The 18,321-nt window shown below is 48.3% G+C and overlaps 2 protein-coding genes across 4 annotated transcripts in view; one reads left to right on the plus strand and one right to left on the minus strand.

Annotated features, from left to right (window-relative positions):
* Positions 1-1,608: 1,608 nt before the first annotated feature.
* The window catches only part of LOC150062357 (uncharacterized), a 35,711-nt gene continuing 18,998 nt past the window's right edge, over positions 1,609-18,321 (plus strand). For all 3 annotated transcript variants that reach the window (XR_016536007.1, XM_090335608.1, XM_090335610.1), the window contains exons 1-2: positions 1,609-1,684; positions 3,436-3,533. The gene's annotated coding sequence lies outside the window, so the exon portion shown is untranslated. The remainder of the gene's footprint in view (positions 1,685-3,435; positions 3,534-18,321) is intronic.
* Positions 9,434-17,402, minus strand: Cela3b (chymotrypsin like elastase 3B). The gene is made up of 8 exons (XM_090335612.1): positions 17,363-17,402; positions 15,845-15,930; positions 14,545-14,642; positions 14,321-14,455; positions 13,406-13,542; positions 12,853-12,995; positions 10,718-10,870; positions 9,434-9,451 (listed from the first exon to the last, which is right to left on the minus strand). Exons 1-8 carry the CDS (start codon positions 17,400-17,402, stop codon positions 9,434-9,436), a joined length of 810 nt encoding a protein of 269 aa, XP_090191738.1.

The following is an 18,321-nucleotide window of genomic DNA, read 5'->3' on the forward strand; positions in this document are numbered from 1 at the left end:
TTTTCCAGTCCCTTCCCCCTATTTCAGGAATCCCAATTTGCTGCCGGTAGGCCCCGGCAACACCTAAGTATTTGTAACCTGACAGACGGCAGATATTTTCTGGAAGGTAATCTAATTAATTGTATTTATACCTCTGAAGATGGGAATAGAGAAAGAAAGTTTTCACTGTGTATCTTTCTGTATTTTCCTTAACTGTGTTTGTGTCACAACCACTTGAGGAGGAAGGTTTTCAGGCTTTCACTTCCTACCAAAACCTTTCCTAATGAATCTCTAGCCCACTTACGGGTATTTTTTTTAGGAATAGTCTCAGGTGTCAGTGGGTCCGTTTTCAAGGTTAGGTCTGCAAAATGGAGCAACTACACAGTGATCCACTTTATAAACCTACCAGTTTTCGCCGGGTGCTGGTGTGCCTCAGGCCTGTAATCCTAGCTACTTTGGGAGACTGATATCTGAGGGTCAAGGTTCTAAGCCAGCCAAAGCAGGAAGGTCTATGAGACTCTTATGATTAACCTTAAAAAAAAAAAAAAAAAAGGAGGGTGGGGTGTTCCGGGATTGTGGCTTAGTGGTAGAGTGCTTGCCTAACATGCATGAAGCCCTGGGTTCAATTCCTCAGTATCACATAACAGAAAGAGCCAGAAGCTCAGGAGCAGTGCTCAGGGAGAGAGGGAGCAAGAGGGAGGGGGAGGGGAGATGGGGAGAAGAAAGGAGGAAGGGGAGAAAAGAAAAAATAGAAAAGGCTGGAAGTGGAGCTGTGGTTCAAGTGGCAGACTGCTAGTCTTGAACTAAAAGGCTAAGGGACAGTGCCCAGACCCTTAGAGCACATGCACACATGATGCACAACCTTACTAGTTTTGGTTTTTTTTTGCCAGTTCTGGGCCTTGAACCCCGGTCCTGGGCACTGTTCCTGAGCTTCATTTGCTAAAGACTAGCACTCTACCACTTGAGCCACAGCACCACTTCCAGCTTGTTCTGTGTATGTGGGTACTAACCTAGGGCTTCATGCATGCTAGGCAAGTACTCTACCACTTAGCCACATTCCCCGCCCAATCCGTTTTAAAGATCACTTGTCAAATGCAAAGCTCTTTCCATACACACACACTAGTGCACAACTCCAGTTTCCTGCTTCCTCTCTTCCTATCTGACCTTGAGCGGGGGGTTCTACGCCCACCCTCCTCGACAGTAGTCTAGCTTTGACAGCTGTCCCAGCCGTCTCCATGAACGGCGACAGCTGCGACCAGCTGTTGCATGTTCCCCTCGCTGGATCCTCCCATCAGCCCCTGGGCAGCGGCGACACTGCGATCACCGAGCAGGGGGACTTGGCTCAAGACTGCCAAGTTTGAGAATGATGCAAGGGCCTAGGTGCGCACAGCAACCCAGGGCCGGGGCGGGAAGCTGAAGCGGACTTCCCCACCCAGGGGCGCGACCCCGAGGGCCTAGGCCGGAGCGGAAGCAGAGCTTCGGAGACTGCCCAAGGGACGCAAAGCCACGCCAGGCCGAGACGCCACGGGCTCCACGAGCCCAGCTGCGCCGCTCACGACCGAGTCCCGAGCTCCGGCACGCAGACGCCGGAACCGGAAGTCTCTCCACACCGGAAGCTGGCGGGCGGAACTAGGGGTGGGGGGAGAAGGACCGGGCCACTCTCGGCCTGGGCGGAGGGTTCTGCGGCCTGGTGGTTCCTGAGCAGGTGCGAGGCTCTGGCGTCGCCCAGGCCGCTTTCTCCCGCTTCGGGACGGACTGTGCTCCTCTTTCTGAACCGCCTTGAGCCCCCGAGGCGAAAAGGGAAGAGATGAGTGGGAAATAAGGAGAGTAGCAGTCCGCGCCCCGCCCCGAGGCCACGCCCTGGGGCCTCGCCACGGTCTGCCGGGTGGGGGGACCCGGAAGAGCGCGGGCCGCCCGGCGTCCGCGGCCGTCCTACCAGGCCCGGCCGGCCACCGTTTACGGCCACTGGGGATGGACAGCCTGCCCCGGGAGGGGCTCCGTGTATGTTAGGAAGCTAAATCAGCTCTGGGGGCCTGTTCCCCAAGTCTCCCCCGTGGCTCTCGGATGGAGCTCTACGACCTGCCGGTCCGGTGGAGGCCGAAGCGCTCAGGCAGGAAGCGGAAAAGCAGTGGCTGCCTGAGGCCGCCAGCCTGCCTTTGCTCCTCTCCATTATCAAACCCCTTTCCTCTCTTCTTCCACCTGGCTGATCAAATGGAGTGGACTAGAGGATCCCAAAGCTGCCTGAGGGAAGATGTCCCCTTTGTCCACACCGACACTGTAAAATTCTAGATGTCCTTAGCCCAGTGCCAGATCGAGAACCAGGACTACTTCGCTCAGGCCTACTACCGGAGCACTGTTTCAACACAGACGTGCCCTCCCACCTCAGCCACTCCTGCGTTCAGGCGTCCACCTCTCTCTGCCTTAGTTTCTCCCATTTTTTAAAATGAGAAGGTGGACTAGAAATCCCAGCTTCCAGCCAGCTCAAATGAATCAGAACTCTGCAGGGAGGGAGGAGACTGTGGCAGAAGAGCTCCAACTTTTAGTTTTAGAACTTATGTAAAAGTACATATGTATGTGTAGTCTTTTTGTAAGATGATTGTAACATTCAAGATTAAATTCACACTCTGGGGGCCCGGAGTTTGGCCTAGAGGTAGAGTGCTTGCCTAGCATACATGAAAACCCCGGTTTGATTTTCCGGTACCACATACATAGAAGAAGCTGGAAGTGGTACTGTGGCTCGAGTGGGGGAGCTCTAGTCTAGAGAAAGCCCAAGGACAGTGCTCACTCGGCCCTGAGTTCAAGCCCCAGGACTAGCCAAAAAAAAAAAAAAAATCATACTCTGTACTTTGCCCCTGGCCTTCAGCTTTCTTTCTCACCTTTCTGTCTATTCACTGCTGCTAGCATACTAGCCATCCTCCCATCCATCCTCCCTTCTTTCTTTCCTTATTTCCTTCCTTCCTTTCTTCCTTCCTTCTTGTTGTGGGGGTTGAACTCAGGGCCTAAGTGCATTCACTTAACTCTTTTTGGGGGGAGAGGGGAGTCAAGGGCTTGAACTTGGCCTTGGTGCTGTCTCTGAGCCCTTCAGCTTAAGGCTACCGCCCTACCCTTGAGCCACAGCCCCACTTCCCATTTACTAGAAGTTAATTGGGCCTGGGCTGGCTTTGAACCTTGATCCTCAGATCTCAGCCTCTGGAGTAGGTAGTATTACAGGAGTCAGCCACCTTGCTCGGCTTCCCTTAGCTCTTTTGCTCAAGGCTAGTGTTGCACCACTTGAGGCACCCCTCCCCTTTGGTGGTTAATTGGAGATGAGGGTTTCAGGGACTTTCCTACCAAGGCCGGCTTCAAGCCATGATCTTCAGATTTCAGCCTCCTGAGCACTGGTTGCCCCACCACTAATTGCCTTATTTTGTGACCAGACAAACTCCTTTCACTTCATTTGCTTATGTCTTCTTGCAGTATGCGTTCCTGACACCTGTTCATCAAGGTTTCAGTTCTCTCATAGCTGGCATCACTGCTCCTGTATCCACCTGCCCAAAAGATACCCATCCTGTCTGGTAAGTTTTGTTGGTAGTAGTGATTTTTTTTTGGGGGGGGGTGGGTTTTTCTTTTTTAACCAGTCCTAGGATTTGAACTCAGAGCCTTGTTCTCTCCCTTAACTTTTCCACTCAAGGCTGGCCTTCTACCACTTGATCCACACCTCTACTTCTGGCTTTTTGTTGGTTAATTGGAGGTAAAAGTCTCGAGGATTTATGTGCCTGGGCTGGCTTAGAGCTGTGATCCTTAGATCTCAGCCTCTTGAGTATCTAGGATTACATATGTCAGCCATCAGAGTCTAGCTTGTTCCCTGCTTTTGATAACCTTGGCCCAGATAATGGACAATGGTTCTGTTTTATTACCTCAGTGGCACAGCCATCTTTGTATGGAGAAGTATGCTCTAAGTTGTCTGAGCTACTACAGAAGTCACCTAAGGGAAAGGTTCTCAGAAATATCCCTAACCTACCAGTTTATTTTCTTTTTGATCATCCTGGGGCTTAAATTCAGAGCTTGGATGCTATCTTGAGCCTCTTTGTGCTCAGCCACTTGAGCCACAGCACCACTTCTGGCTTTTTCTGAGTGACTTATTGGAGATGAGTGTTAGAGGGACTTTTCTGCCAGGCTGGCTTTGAACCACAATCCTCACATCTCAGCCTCCTTCATAGCTGGATTACAGGCATGAGCCACTGGCTTTACCTGCTTATGTTTTGCTGCATTCACTATAGGCAGGGTCCACACTGCCCTGTGTGGGCCTGTGTGTCCTGTCACCAGAGAAGCCTGAGCATAGGCAGGGAAAACATTATTCAACCAAAAGTGAATGGAAAGGAAGACAAGAGTCACATTTTATAATAAAGCCAGTGTGTTAGAGGCCAGCAGGGACATTGCTGTGGTTTAACCGGGTAAGGAGCCAGACATGGTATGAAAGCCTGTAATCTCAGCACTTGGGGACAGGGTCTGAAGCAGGAGGACCAGGAGTAGGAAACTCAGCTATGTAGCAAGACGTTGTCTCAAAAAATAAACAAAAAGGTTTATTTCCTGGATGTAGCAGGGAAACAGAATATTAAAAAATTGTGAAGTATCTCCCCAAAGGAAGAAATGGTGGTTCTGGGAATCTGGAGAGGCAGTGTCAAGGAGGTAAAACAGTGTTGTTGGCCCCGAGTAAACCAAGCTGTATATGAACTGCTTGACATCTGCCTTGGCCAAAAAATCAGCCTCAGAGTTCTGTTTTCCTGATCCTATAGAGTTAAGATAAATAGAGGGTTGTGCTCAAAAACCCCTCTGTGAAGTTCTGCACCTGGGCTGCAAATCTAGGCTGCAGATCTGACCCATTAAACTGGAGTGGGAGGCTCTGTGCCTGCTGATGTGATTTCAAAGAGCCAGGTATCTAATTTTAGAGAACAGAGCTTCTCAGCATTACATCTTTGGTGTTCAGAGATTCTTCTCTTTTTTGGGGGGAGATGGCGGGTGTGGCACTGGGGATTGAAGTTAGGGCCCTGTTGACCTGCTACAAATGCTCCAGTGCTGAGCTGTATTCCCAGTGTCAACTAAAGACAGGTTGGCAATATACATTTGATGGGAATGCCTGGTGTCACAGTCACCTAGGTATAAAAACCACCAAGACCTCTGATTTTGCAGTCTTCTCACAGTTCCTCCACTATGGACTGGACATCACTGTGGGTACCATTGGAACATAGCCAGGTCACAATCCCTACTTGAGGTGACCCAGCATCCTGGTTGGATTGTGGGCTCTGCCAAGGTTGGGCCATCTTTCTCTGCCTCCCATTCCTGACACTCAGTAGCAGTAGGTGCTCAGCTTGTTTTCCTGGAACCTAATTGTTTGTTCATTTTTTTCTGTGTGTGTGTGGGGGGGGTGGATCATGAGGCTTGTCACTATCCCTGAACTCTCCAGCTCAAGGCTACTGCCCTACCTTTGAGCTATAGCCCCACTTCCCATTTTCTAGTGATTAATTGGAGATAAGAGTCTCTCCACTTTGTGTTGCCCTTGTATTGCTCGGGCTGGCTTTGAACCATGATCCTCAGATCTCAGCCTCCTGAGTAGCTAGGATTACAGGCGTGAGCTACCATGCCTGGCTTGGAACCTAATTGTTGACAGATTTTCTTTTTTGTTGTTGCTCTGGGGCTTGAACTCAGGGCCTGTTGTACCCGAATTCCTAGAACCCCAAAAAGATAACCAGAGGCCACAGTCAAAGCTAAAAAGCAAGGGTCGTTTATTTACGAGTCTAGACTCGGACCACCGCACACCCGTAGCCGGCAATGCTAAGAGGTCCTGAACAGGATTTTACACCGCTTTTATAGGGGGATTCCATAGTTACAATCACCTGTTTGGCTGTTTGGTAACTCAAACCACTGGTTGCTTAAAGATTAATCAGAGCTCGGGTGTCTAACCACTGAGCATCAAGCTGTTGCCACCTGGGGTTCAAGTACATGGGCCCTGAGCAAGGGGGGAGGGGGTCATTCCCAGAACATGGGACAGTCCTGGCACAACAGGCCTAAGCACTGTCCCTGAGCTTCTTTCGTTGCTCAAGGCTAGTGCACTCTATCACTTGAGCCATAGCTCCATTTTTTGCCTTTTTAAAAAAAATTTGCCAGTCCTGGACCTTGAAATCTGGGCCTGGGCTCTGTCCCTGAGCCTCTCTGTGCTCAAAGGCTAGAGCTCTTCCACTTGAGCCACAGTGCTACTTCTGGCTTTTTCTGTTTTTTGTTTTGTTTTGTTTTAATTTTATTTTTTATTGTTGTGGTAAGGTATAGAGAGGTTACAGTTACATTCGCCAGGCGGTAGGTGCATTACTTCTCACATATTGATACCCCTTCTCATGTTTTTGTCCCCATTTTCCTCCCACCCTGGCCTTTCCTGTTTATGTGATGAGTAATCAAACCCCGGATTTCATGCATGCTAGGTAAGCCCTCTACCACTGAGCCACATTCCCAGCCCTTAAGAAGTTAGTAACTATGCAGTTTTTAAAGGATTTGAAACCCTGTGATATAGGGACGTAAGAAAATGGAATTAATTAAATGGTTGGCAATTTTATGCCAGACTGCATGACTCTCTGCTGCCCACATGTGGTGACCAGGAGCCATAGCAGTCCCAGCTTCCCCCTGAGGCTAAGTTTTCTGGCATTGGGGCACAGCTCATCCATAGGGGTGTGGAATTATGTGCTGCCCTTCCTCCCAAAACTGCTCTGGAAGGTTATGGAAAGGCCCTCACTTCCTGACCCAGTGTAGGAAGAAGACAACTTTGGCAACATCTCTCAGTTTTCTGTTACTCAGTAGAAGTGATGGATGAATTGCCCCTAGAATTTCTTCTCTTGCCCATTCTCTCCATTCCTTTCCTAGACTCACTTTCCTCTATGTCATCATTTATTCTTTGCCAGCCCAGTTCAAAGAATGTGAGGAATGATGGAGGGGAGAAAAATGTGGGGCTGCTTGTTATATGTGGGGTCAGAGGATGGGAAGCAGGGAAGAGAGTTTTAGGAAGTTGGGTTTTTTGTTTGTTTAGTTTTGTTTTGTTTTTAACCAGGCACTACAGTAGTGTCTTGTGCTTGTAATCCTAGCTACTCAGAAGGCTGAGATCGGAGGATTGATATTCAAAGCCAATCTAGTGAGGTAGAAAATGTCTCTGAGTCTCTTACTTCCACTTAACCACCAAAAATCTGGAAGTGGAGCTGGAGCTTAAATGGCAGAATGCTAGCCTTGAGTGAAAAAGCTAAAAGAGAGCACAAAGCTCTGAGTTCAAGTCCCAGAAAAAGAAAAAAGAATAGGATAAAGAGAAGGAGGAGGAAGGGAAGGAAAAGGTGGGAAAAGAGGAGGAGGAGTGAGCCCCTCTCACTTAATAATTCCACTTCTTGTATGATAGATAGATAGATTTCAAGGATGGGGATATAGTTCAATGTTATAGCACTTGCCTAGCATGAGCAAAGCCCAGGGCTTATCCTTAGCACCACACACACACACAAAGTAAAAGTTGTGTAGACCTGTCCTTGCTAGAACCAAGTCCTTTTCCTAGAGACACATGAAACAAAATATCACACTGGTTTGGTTTGGCTCTTTTTTTTTTTTCCAGTCCTGGTTAGAAATCAGGGTCTGAGCACTGCCCTTGGGCTTTCTCAAGGCTAGAGCTCTCCCTGGAGCCACAGAACCACTTCCGGCTTTTCTTTTTTCCCTATGTATGTGGTACTGGGGAATTAAACCCTGGTCTTCGTGCATGCTAGGCAAGCACTCTACCACTAAGCCAAACTCCCAGTCCGGTTTTGTTTGTTTGTTTGTGTTTTGTGGTGATCCTGGGGCTTGAACTCAGGGCCTGGATACTGTCCCTGTACTTTTTTGGTCAAGGATAGTGCTCTACCACTTGAGTCATAGCTCTACTTCTGGCTTTTTTGGTAGTTAATTGGAAATAAGAGTCTCTTGGGCTTCACTGTCTGGGCTAGCTTCAAACTAAGATCCTCAGACCTCAACTTCCTGAGTAGGGAGGATTACAGGCGTGAGCCACCAGTGCTTGGCAGCTGCACACTGCTTTTTTTTTTTTTTCTGCCAGTCCTGGGCTTGAGCACTGTCCTTGGACTTTCTCAAGGCTAGAGCTCTACCACTTGAGCCTCAGCACCACTTCTAGCTTTTTTTTTAAATATGTATGTGGTACCGAGGAATCGAACCCGGGTCTTCGTGCATGCTAGACAAGCACTCTACCACTAGGCCAAACTCCCGGCCCCTGCACACTGCTTTTTAGGTTGCTTTTGTCAGCATATCTGGGCCCTTTCAGGCCTCCACACCTTGCTGGGCTGCAGCCGTGGTTACTGAGTGAATCTGCCCCTGCAGATGTGTGCCTATGTCTTCTCTTCATGCAGCCAGGCCTTGTCTCTGCATTCCCTATCCAGAACCAGCCACAAGGCAAATAGCTAATCATGGTTTAATATGTGGCTCCTATAATGCAGGTAAACTAATAACTGTTTAATGAATGGCTTTTTCTTTCTTTTTTTCTTTCTTTCTTCTTTTCTTTCTTCCTTCCTTCCTTCCTTCTTTCCTTCCTTCCTTCTTTCCTTCCTTCCTCTCTCTCTCTCTCTCTCTCTCTCTCTCTCTCTCTCTCTCTCTTTCTCTCTCTCTTTCTCTCTCTCTTTCTCTCTCTCTTTCTTTCTTTCTTTCTTTCTTTCTTTCTTTCTTTCTTTCTTTCTTTCTTTCTTTCTTTCTTTCTTTCTTTCTTTTTGCCAGTCCTGGGACTTAAACTCAGATTCTATGTACTACCCTGACAGTCTTTTGCTCAAGGCTAGCACTCTACCCTTTGAGCCACAGCACCATTTCTGCCTTTTTCTGTGTAATTCACTGGAGATAAGAGACATGGACTTTTCTGCCCAGGCTAGCTTCAAACCATGATCCTCAGATCTCAGCCTCCTGAATAGCTAGGACTACAAGCATGAACCACCAGCATCTGACGCTGAATGGCTCTTTAAATGAGACACTTCAGGATAAGAGCCACTTCTGTCTCCAAATCCTCCCCTAGAACAATGAATGGATGCATGTTTGGTGAATGAATGGGTGAGCCTAATCCTCCCTCTCCAGCCAATCCAAAGACAAAGAACATATGGTTCCTTCCCACTGTACTGAGAGCCTCCCCAGAGTTGACAGAGCTGGGTTTTCTGCAGAGTTGATTGGTTTTACGTTTTCACTGAAAAGTCAGTAGTGGGCTGGGAATGTGGCTTAGTGGTAGAATGCTTACCTAGCATCCATGAAGCCCTGCGCTCAGTTCTTCAGGATCAAAGAAACAGAAAGGGCCAGAAGTGGCACTGTAGCTTCAGTTCTTAGGAGAATGTCAGAGAAGATGTAAATCAGTTCAAGGGAGGACTCAGCTTTGGACTTCCTGAAAGCTCTTTATTTATGAAGGAACTGGGATCAGCACAGCAGGGCCTTGGTGCTAGTTGTTTGCAATGGTCTGGAAAAAAGCAAGAGTGAAAGGGAATAGTCTAGTTAGATCCAGGTACAGTAGTTCACACCTATAATCTCATCTACTTTTTTTCTTTCCAGTCATGGGACTTGAACTCGGGGCCTGGGTGCTGTCTCTGAGGTCTTCAGCTCACGGCTACTGCCCTACCCCTGGAGCCACTGTGTCACTTCTAATTTTCTAGTGGCTAATTGGAGATGAGAGTCTCATGTTCTTTTGTGCCTGGGCTGGCTTTGAATCGTGATCCTCAGATCTCCGCCTCCTGAGTAGCTGGGATTACAAGCGTGAGCCACAGCACAGTTTTCCCCATCTACTTTTAAGCTAGGAATGTAAGCATTGCAGTTCTAAGCCAGCCTGAGCTTGAACTTGAGGCCTGAGCTTTTTTACTCAAAGCTAGTGCTCTACCATTTGAGCTACCCCTCTACTTTTGACTTTTTTGTTTCCCCCTGTGATGAGTTGGAGATCAGAATCTCAGAATCTCATGGACTTTCCTGCGTGGACTGTCTTCAAATCACAATCCTCAGATCTCAGCATCTTGAGTGGCTGTGATTACAGGCTTCAGCTGCCAGCACTTAGCGCCTTTCCTTTTGTCATGAACAATATCAATGATGTGTCAGATCACCTGTCTTCAAATGGCATTTGAGCTCTCCCTGTCATAACTGTCCCTACTCTTCAGCATTATTGCCCACTTCCCCTTTTGCCTGCATACCAAGGCAGCCCTTTGCACTGCATCTTTCTCTGTCTCCTTTTCCCTTTCCCTCTCCCTCTCTCCCCCTCCTCAAGAAGAACCTGCTTAGCTGGGTACTGGTGGCTCACACCTGTAATCCTAGCTATGCAGGAGGCTGAGATCTGAGGATCCCAATTCAAAGCCAGCCCAAGCAGAAGTCTGTGAGACTTTTTATCTCCAATAAACTACTTAGAGAAAAAAAGAAACAAATGGTTCAGTGGCTCAAGCAGTAGAACACTAGCCTTGAGCAGAAGAGGCTCAGGGACAGTGCTCAGGCCCTGAGTCCAAGCCCTAAGACCAGCAGAAAAAAAAAAGGACCCGCTCCAGAGGGGACACTCCTAGCCACCTGCTAACTGTAGGGGCTACTGCAGGGCTTGGGAGCCCCCTCGATCCTCAGGGCCACAAAACATCTCTAAACCCTCAGGAATGCTCCAAGGACTCCCTCATCACCCCCCCCCCAACCAGGAGCCTTCCCAGCCCTCCTCCAGATCTTCCCCCATGTAGCTCATCATGCACTCTGTCCCTTTCACCTCCTCGATCCACTCGTTGAAGGCCGAGACCCGAGTGAACACTGTGGGCTTCTTAAGGGCGTTGCATCCAAGGGCAGATACAAAGCTGGTCACTCCGTGGACCTGCCAGGTGCCATCTCCAGCAGGGCAATTAAGGGGTCCTCCAGAGTCACCCTGCAATGGTCAGAGAGGAAAAGGGCCAAGCTGCAAATGAGGAATTGCTTCTAACCTCTGAAGGTTTCCTAAAACTTTCCCTTTACTTGAACTGTAGTCTGCTCACCAATAGTGAGGTGAAACAGCCATCTGTCTTATGCGTCGGTATGGATTAAGAAAGGTAATGGTCGGCTGCAATCACCAGTACCTATAATCCCAGCTACTCAGGAGGCTGAGATTGGGAGGATTATGGTCTGTGGCCAATTCAAGAGACCGGCTTTTTCAGCAGAAAAATCTGGGCATGGTGGCATGAGCCTGTGCCTGTCATTCCAGTTAGGATGGAAAAGATAAATAGGAAGTCAGAGTTCAGGTTGGCCCAGGCAAAGAGCAAGATCCTCTTTCAAAAATAACCTGAGTACTAGGAGTGGTGCTCATACCTATAATCCTAGCTCCTCAGGAGGCTGAGATCTGAGGATCATGGTTCAAAGCCAACTCGGGCACTAAATACTGAGAGACTCTTTATCTCCAATTAACCACTAGAAAACTAGAGCAGCACTTGGCTCAAGGGGTAGTGTGGGAGCCTTGAGCTGAAGAGCTCAGGGACAGCACCCAGACCCAGAGTTCAAGCCCTATGACCCACAAAAAAAATAATAACCCAAGCAAAAGAGGGCTATAGGAAGCATGGCTCAAGCAGTAGAGTGAAGCCCTGAGTTCAGATACAGTACCACACACACATGCACTCAATAAAATAAAAGGTCTTGGCCAACATTTGGCAGGGAGGTGGCACTCAGGGAAGACCACTTCCTAGTCTTAGTGTAACAGTTAATCTATCTATCTATCTATCTATCTATCTATCTATCTATCTATCTATCTACCTATGTTTTCTTTTTGCCAGTCCTGGGGTTGAACTCAGGGCCTGAGCACTGTCCTTGGGCTTTCTTTCTCAAAGCTAGAGCTCTACATTTGAGCCACAGTGCCGCTTCCACTTTTTTTGAGTATGCTGTACCGAGTGATGGAACCCAGGCCTTTGTGCATATTAGGCAAGCACTCTACCACTAGGTTAAGCTCCTGGCCCCTGAAATCATTCTTTTGTAGGCCTTAGGATTTAATCTAGGGCCTCCAGCTTGCCAGGCTGGTAGGTGCTCCACTACTTGGTAACTTTGTTTTTTTTTTTTTTTTGTATTTCTATAAAAGTTAAATTTTATTTAACAATTTTGAGTGAGTTAAGTGAAGACCAAAGGAAAAAAAGGTGTGTGGTATATTTGTTGAAATTCCCAGGAATTAAAGTTTTTATAAAATCATTCTATTGCAATTATAAACCCAATATCTCCAATATGACTTTTTTTGTTGTTGTTGTTTTCTTTTTTTGTTTTTTTAATTTTTTATTGTAATTAATAAAAGGGTTACATGATATTTGCCAGATAGAAGGTGCATTAATTCACATTACTTGGTAACTTTGATCTGGTTGGCTTTGAACCCAAGATCCTCTTGCCTGTGCCAGCATCTTTGCTCAAGGCTAGAACTCTACCACTTAAACCACAGAACCATTCCTGGCTTTTTTGATAGTTAATCAGAGCTAAAAGTCTCATGGACTTTCCTGTCCAGTCTGGCTTCAAACCACAATCCTTAGAGCTCAGTCTCCTGAGTAGCTAGGATTACAGGCGCTGGACAACAAGTGTCTCCTAATGTTTGATTATAACTTCAGAATGACAGTCACATGTTTTCTAGGTCACAGGGTCAGTCTCCCTGCCTGTCACTGGAGAAGCCTGAGGACCGGAACAGGCCAGTGACATGTATAAGTCAACGAGTGTGGAAGCCAGCCTAGAGTGTGGGGCTCCCTATTCTATCTCTGGAGATGATGCTGACTTCCTCTTCATCCTGCCTGGCCTAGGCTGAATAAGACAAGAGGTCAAGATGCCTCCTCTGCCTCTCCACCTGTGGACAGATGGCTATACCCACCCTCCCTCCCCCCGATCCCATGGGGCAGGTGAGAGTTGACTCACATTGCAGCCAGAGCGAATGTCACCACCAGCACAGACCATGGTCTTTTTCACAGAGAAGCCCCACCAGTCCCACTTGGAGCAATGAGCATAGTCCACCACGGGCAGCAGCGCCTGCTGCAGTTTGTCAGGGAGAGGCCCATTGGCTGTGGAGACAGAGAGCAGTGGGTAGGGGGCTGTTTTGTTTCTGCTCAAGGCTAGTGTTCTACTGCTTGAGCTACAAACTCCACTTCTGAGGTTTTGTTTTTTTTGTTGTTGTTTTTTGTTTTTGTTTTTTTGTAATTTAGTGGAGATAAGGGTCTCACAGATTCTCCTGCCTAGGCTGGCTTTGAACTGCAGTCCTCAGATCTCTGCCTCCTGAGTAGCTAGGATTACAGGTGGGAGCCACCAGTACCCAGCCCAGATGTCCCAGTCAACTATCTATGATTGAGAGGATGCAGGAGAGGGCTGTGTCTGAGGGGAGCCAGGGTAGTGTGAGAACTGATCTTGGGGAGACCCTCTGAACCCCTGTCCCACAGATCCGGCCCCATAGTCAGCTAGCAGGAGCAGCACTTACTGGAGAGACGCCCCCAGCCGCTGATGTAGCAGGGTTCTCCATTGGGTAAGATTTTACCAGCAGGAGGGAGGCAGGCAAGCTGGACTTTTTCTCCCAGCTCTGCATTTCGAGAAAGCTTGACCAGGGCGATGTCATTGCTGGGGGGGGGGGGGATTGGGGGCAGAAAGAGTCACTCAGAACCTGGGCCTCTAGCCCTGTCTGTACCAATTGAGCCACAGCTCCAGTTTTGGCTTTTTGGTGGATCATTGGAAATAGAGTCTCATGGACCTGCCTTGAACTAACTTCCAACCTGGTTTCTCAGATCTCATCCTCCTGAGTAGCTAGGATTACAGATATGAGCCACTGGTGTGTGACTGGCAATGACCTTTTTTTTGCCGGTCCAGGTTTTGAGCTCAGGATCTGAGCACTGTCCTTGGGCTTTCTCAAGGCTAGAGCTCTACCATTTGCGCCATAGTGACACTTCTGACTTTTTCTGAGTATATGGTACCAAGAAATCGAACCTGGGTCTTTGTGCATGCTAGGCAAGCACTCTACCACTAGGTGAAACTCCTGGCCCCTGGCAATGATCTTTTTTTTGTTTGTTTGTTTGTGGGTCATGGGGCTTGAACTCAGCCTGGGCACTGTCCCTGAGCTCTTCAGCTCAAGGCTACTTCCCTACCCTTGAGCCAAACCCCACTTCCCATTTTCTAGTTTTCTAGAGGTTAATTGGAGATAAGAGTCACAAGTCCTTTTTGTGCCCGGGCTGGCTTTGAACCTTCATCCTCAGATCTCAGCCTCTTGAGTAGCTAGGATTATAGGCACGAGCCACCTCACCCAGCTAGCAATGATCTTTAATGGCTCTGCTTCCACCCTTGGATGTTTGTCACTTGAGCCCATGTCATAGAGGAAGAGTTGGGGATCCCAGGCCTCACTTACCCACAGGCCACACATTGGATATTCCATTTTGGGTGCACAAAGAGATCGTCAGCATTTACTGGAATCACTTGCTCAGGCCCCTCTTCCACAGCCCGGTCATACTCACCCAACACTACCCGGTAGGTCAGGGAGGACCTGTCAAGAAGCAAGTTTGGTGTGGGCCTGAGGCCAACCACCCTCCTCCTTGGGTCTCACGCAGGGAGGGGGCAGATGGGACTACTCACGAAATACAGTGTCCTGCTGTCAGGACCCAGTTGGGGGCGATAAGGGTGCCACCGCAGGTGTGATAGAAGGCTCCTTCCTTCTCATACTGCAGGGAGACCTGGGGGCCAAGGAATACAGAGCCTGAGTGGCCTCAAGCCCACGAGAAGAGTAGTCATCAGTGGATTTGTAGATTCCACACTGTACGATTCTCTTGAGCAGTGCACAACCCCTGCAACTGCTCATATTTCACTTTCCCTCTGGATCGTATTTTGATATGCCAAAGCCTGCCCCACTTTATGCTTTATGGCCTTTCTAGAGACCCCAACAGTCTCAGCTCTCTAGGGCATCCCTAAATTTTCTCAAGAACCCTCCCAAGACTCCCTCTTCTCAAATCCTCTATATTTTCCTGCATGTCATGTCTTTCAGGGTTTCTTGGAGCTGTGTAAGTACAGTTCTGAACCCTTTGCCTCTCTCCTCATCTTGACAAACCTTGGTTTTCCCAAAGTTCCCAGGGGAACAATGGTTGGCAAATTGTAATCTATGAGTCAGATCTGACTCCTGATCTATTGTGATATATTATTTCTGTGTGTCAGTACTAAGACTTGAACTCAGGGCCTCTATACCCTTGTATGGCTTTTTTGTTCATGGTGGTGCTTTACCATTTGAGCCCCACTTTCACTTCTAGCTTTTTGCTGATGAGTCTCATGGCCTTTTTCTGACCGGACTGGCTTAGGATCACAATACTCAGATCTCAACCTCCTGAGTACCTGGGATTATAGGCCTGAGCCAGCAGGGCCAAGCTTATTTTTGTTATTGCTGTTGTTGTTTTCTTGTGGTTCTGGGGGTGGAACCCAGGACTTTGTACACACTAGGCAAGCTCTTCACTACTGAGTAATTTTCCCTCCCCTGATATCTTTTGCTTCTTGCTGGTACTGAATGTGAATTCAGGATCTCATACTTGCTTAACTAGCATTTCACCACCACTTGAGCCACACCTCCAGCCAAACCACCAGCTTTTTGGTGGTTATTTTGGAGATGGACTCTAGAGAACTTCCCTGCCCAGGGTAGTCTTGAATTGTGATCATTTACATCTCAGCTTCCTGAGGAACCAGGTTATAGATGGTAGCCACTGGTGCCCAGTTGATTCTACTCTTAAATTGCATACAGCTGGGCAAGGATTGTAGCTTGGTCTGGCAAAGTCCCTGGCTTTGGGGACTGGCAGTGGATGTTAGAAAGTAAGTGATAAGGACTGGGTGGCATGTGTGCAGACCTGGGGATCTGAGCTCAGGAAGGGTTGAGAGCAATGGGGATACCTCTTACCTGCCAGGGCCAGCTGTAGGGGACAGCGTCATCACCATTAACCACTCGACCAGAAGGGTTGAAGAAAGTTCGGCCACAGCCTGAGGCTGCAGGATATAATAGAGATGTCATTCAGCCAGAGGGTCCTCGGAAGGGAAGAGGCTTTGACGGGTGCTGGTGGCTCATGCCTGTAACCTTAGCTACTCAGGTGGCTGAGATCTGAGAATCTTGGTTCAAAGCCAGCCCAGGCAGGGAAGTCCAAGAGACTTATCTCTAGTGAACCACCAGAAAACCAGAAGTGGTGCTGTGTCTCAAAGTGGTGGAGTGTTATCCTTGAGCAAAAGAGCTCAAGGATAGCACCCAAGCCCTATGACTGAAAAAGATAAAGAGAAAGAGGCTTTGCTATAAGACAGCCTTGACACAACATGGCTCAGCTACTTGTTTTTGTATGAAATCATTTCCTTCTCTCTAGAATGGAGAATGGTGCCAACCGCAGGGCCATGGTGAGAATTACATCAGATCACAAGCTCATGCTTGTAATCCTAGGAAGCTGAGATCTGAGATCTGAGAATTGCGATTAGAAGCAAGCCCAAGCAGGAAAGTCCATGAGACTCTTCCCACCACCCCACCTCCCCACTTTTTTTTTTTTTTTTTTTGCCAGTCCTGGGCTTGAACGCAGGGTCTGGGCACTTTCCCTGAGCTTCTTTTCCTCAAGGCTGGCACCCTGTCACTTGAGCCACAGTGCCTCATCTGGCTTTTTCTGTTTATGTGATACTGGAGGAATCAAACCCAGGACTTCATGCATGCTGCATGCTAGGCAAGCACTCTATCACTAAGCCACATTCTCATCTCTCTTATCTCCATTTAACTACCAAAACTCTAGAGATGGAACTGTGGCCTTGAGCAAAAACTCTAAGGAACAGTACCTAGGCCCTGAGTTCAAGCCCCTGTACAGCAGGTGTGCTCAGGCACAGAGACAAAACCTTTAACATTCTGCAGTAAACAGTAAATATTATCTATTCTCCTTATTGTCTATCAAGGGAGGCTGTCTCTAGACAGCCCCAGGGAAAGGCTGGGGGCACTGACTTTGGAGCTTGGTGGAGGGAGGGTGCCAGGATATTTGGGATGCTAAGCAGAGGAGTAGAAATGCCAGCCAAGACCCCAGGCCCTGTACCCTGAAACTTCACAGTTCCCTCAAGGGCTTTCACCATAGTCCATTGGGTTCTTTTTTTTTTTTTTTGTGGCTTGAACGTGGCCTAAGCTTAAGGCTGCCATCCTACCCTTGAGCCAAGTCCCACTTCCCATTTTCTAGAGGTTAATTAGAGTCTCAGGTCCTTTTGTGACTGGACTGGCTTTGAACCTTGATCCTCAGATCTCAGCCTCCTGAGTAGCTAGGATTATAGGCATGAGCCACTGCTCTGCTGCATTGGGTTCTTTCAGCTTTCTCCTGTCTTGTTCCACCCACAGCTTTCCCAGGGAGCCAGAGTGGGAGGCTAGACAAGTGCAGCACAGAGACCAGAAACATAGGCTGGAGCTTACCTAGGGCCACGCACAGGAGGGAAGCCAGTAGCCGGAGCATTGTGTGCTCTTCTACCAGGATAGGAAAGGGAACCAGAGCCTGGGGCTCTGATATAGGGCAGCAGGCAAGTGGAGGGGGTCATACGGGGGCCCCATTCCCATAACAGGTGGTGGAATACCAGGCCTTCCCAGCACCAAGGCCATAGTGGGGGAATGAGAGCCCATGGAAAGATCTGGGTGCCTACATCCTGAGATTGCCCAGGTGGCACTGATAACAGAAAGTTTCTGTCAGAGCAAAACAAAACACCCTCTTCCAAGAAAGATCTTAGGTTTAGAGCCAGGATTCAAAACCCAGCTCTGCAATCTCCAAGTTCTGTCCCACATTAGAGATCAGAAATCTGAGACTCACCTGCCCTAGATTCTTGAGGGTATAAATGGAACCCTATAGTCCATACCATTAGTTTCTGGACATCTTTGGCTTAGCACAGTGCTTCTGAGATTCTTCTGTATCTGCCAAATGCTGACAGCATGCTGTGTATGTGGGGAACTGGGGAAGTGAGAAGGGGTGTACTTACAAAAATTTCTCCCTAGTTGGACTAGGGGTATAGCTCAGTGGGACAGCTGCTCAGAGGCCTGAGTTCCATCCCAAACATTAAAACAAGCAAATAACACTGATATTCCTTTTTAGTCTTTTTTTTTTTTATTGTCGGGATAATGTATAGAGGAGTTACAGTTACATTTGTCAGGTAGTAGATGCATTACCCTCCGCACATTGATAACCCTTCTCATGTTTTTCCCTGTTTCCCTCCTCCCACCCCCTCCCAATCATCTTGTTTTCTCCCTTTCTTGATGTTTGCCTGCAAGCACTTATGAGGCAGACAAAGCTTGGCTGGGCTGAGGGAGTCCTGGTGGAGGAAGGTCAGTGGTATGCCTGGGTGGGATTTCAGGAATGGATCTTTCTTGTCACATCATGGGGCCTG

Source organism: Megascapheus bottae, chromosome 6 (genome assembly GCF_031878675.1).
Source record: "Megascapheus bottae isolate mThoBot1 chromosome 6, mThoBot2.hap1, whole genome shotgun sequence".
In the NCBI taxonomy this organism is placed as follows: Eukaryota; Metazoa; Chordata; class Mammalia; order Rodentia; family Geomyidae; genus Megascapheus; species Megascapheus bottae.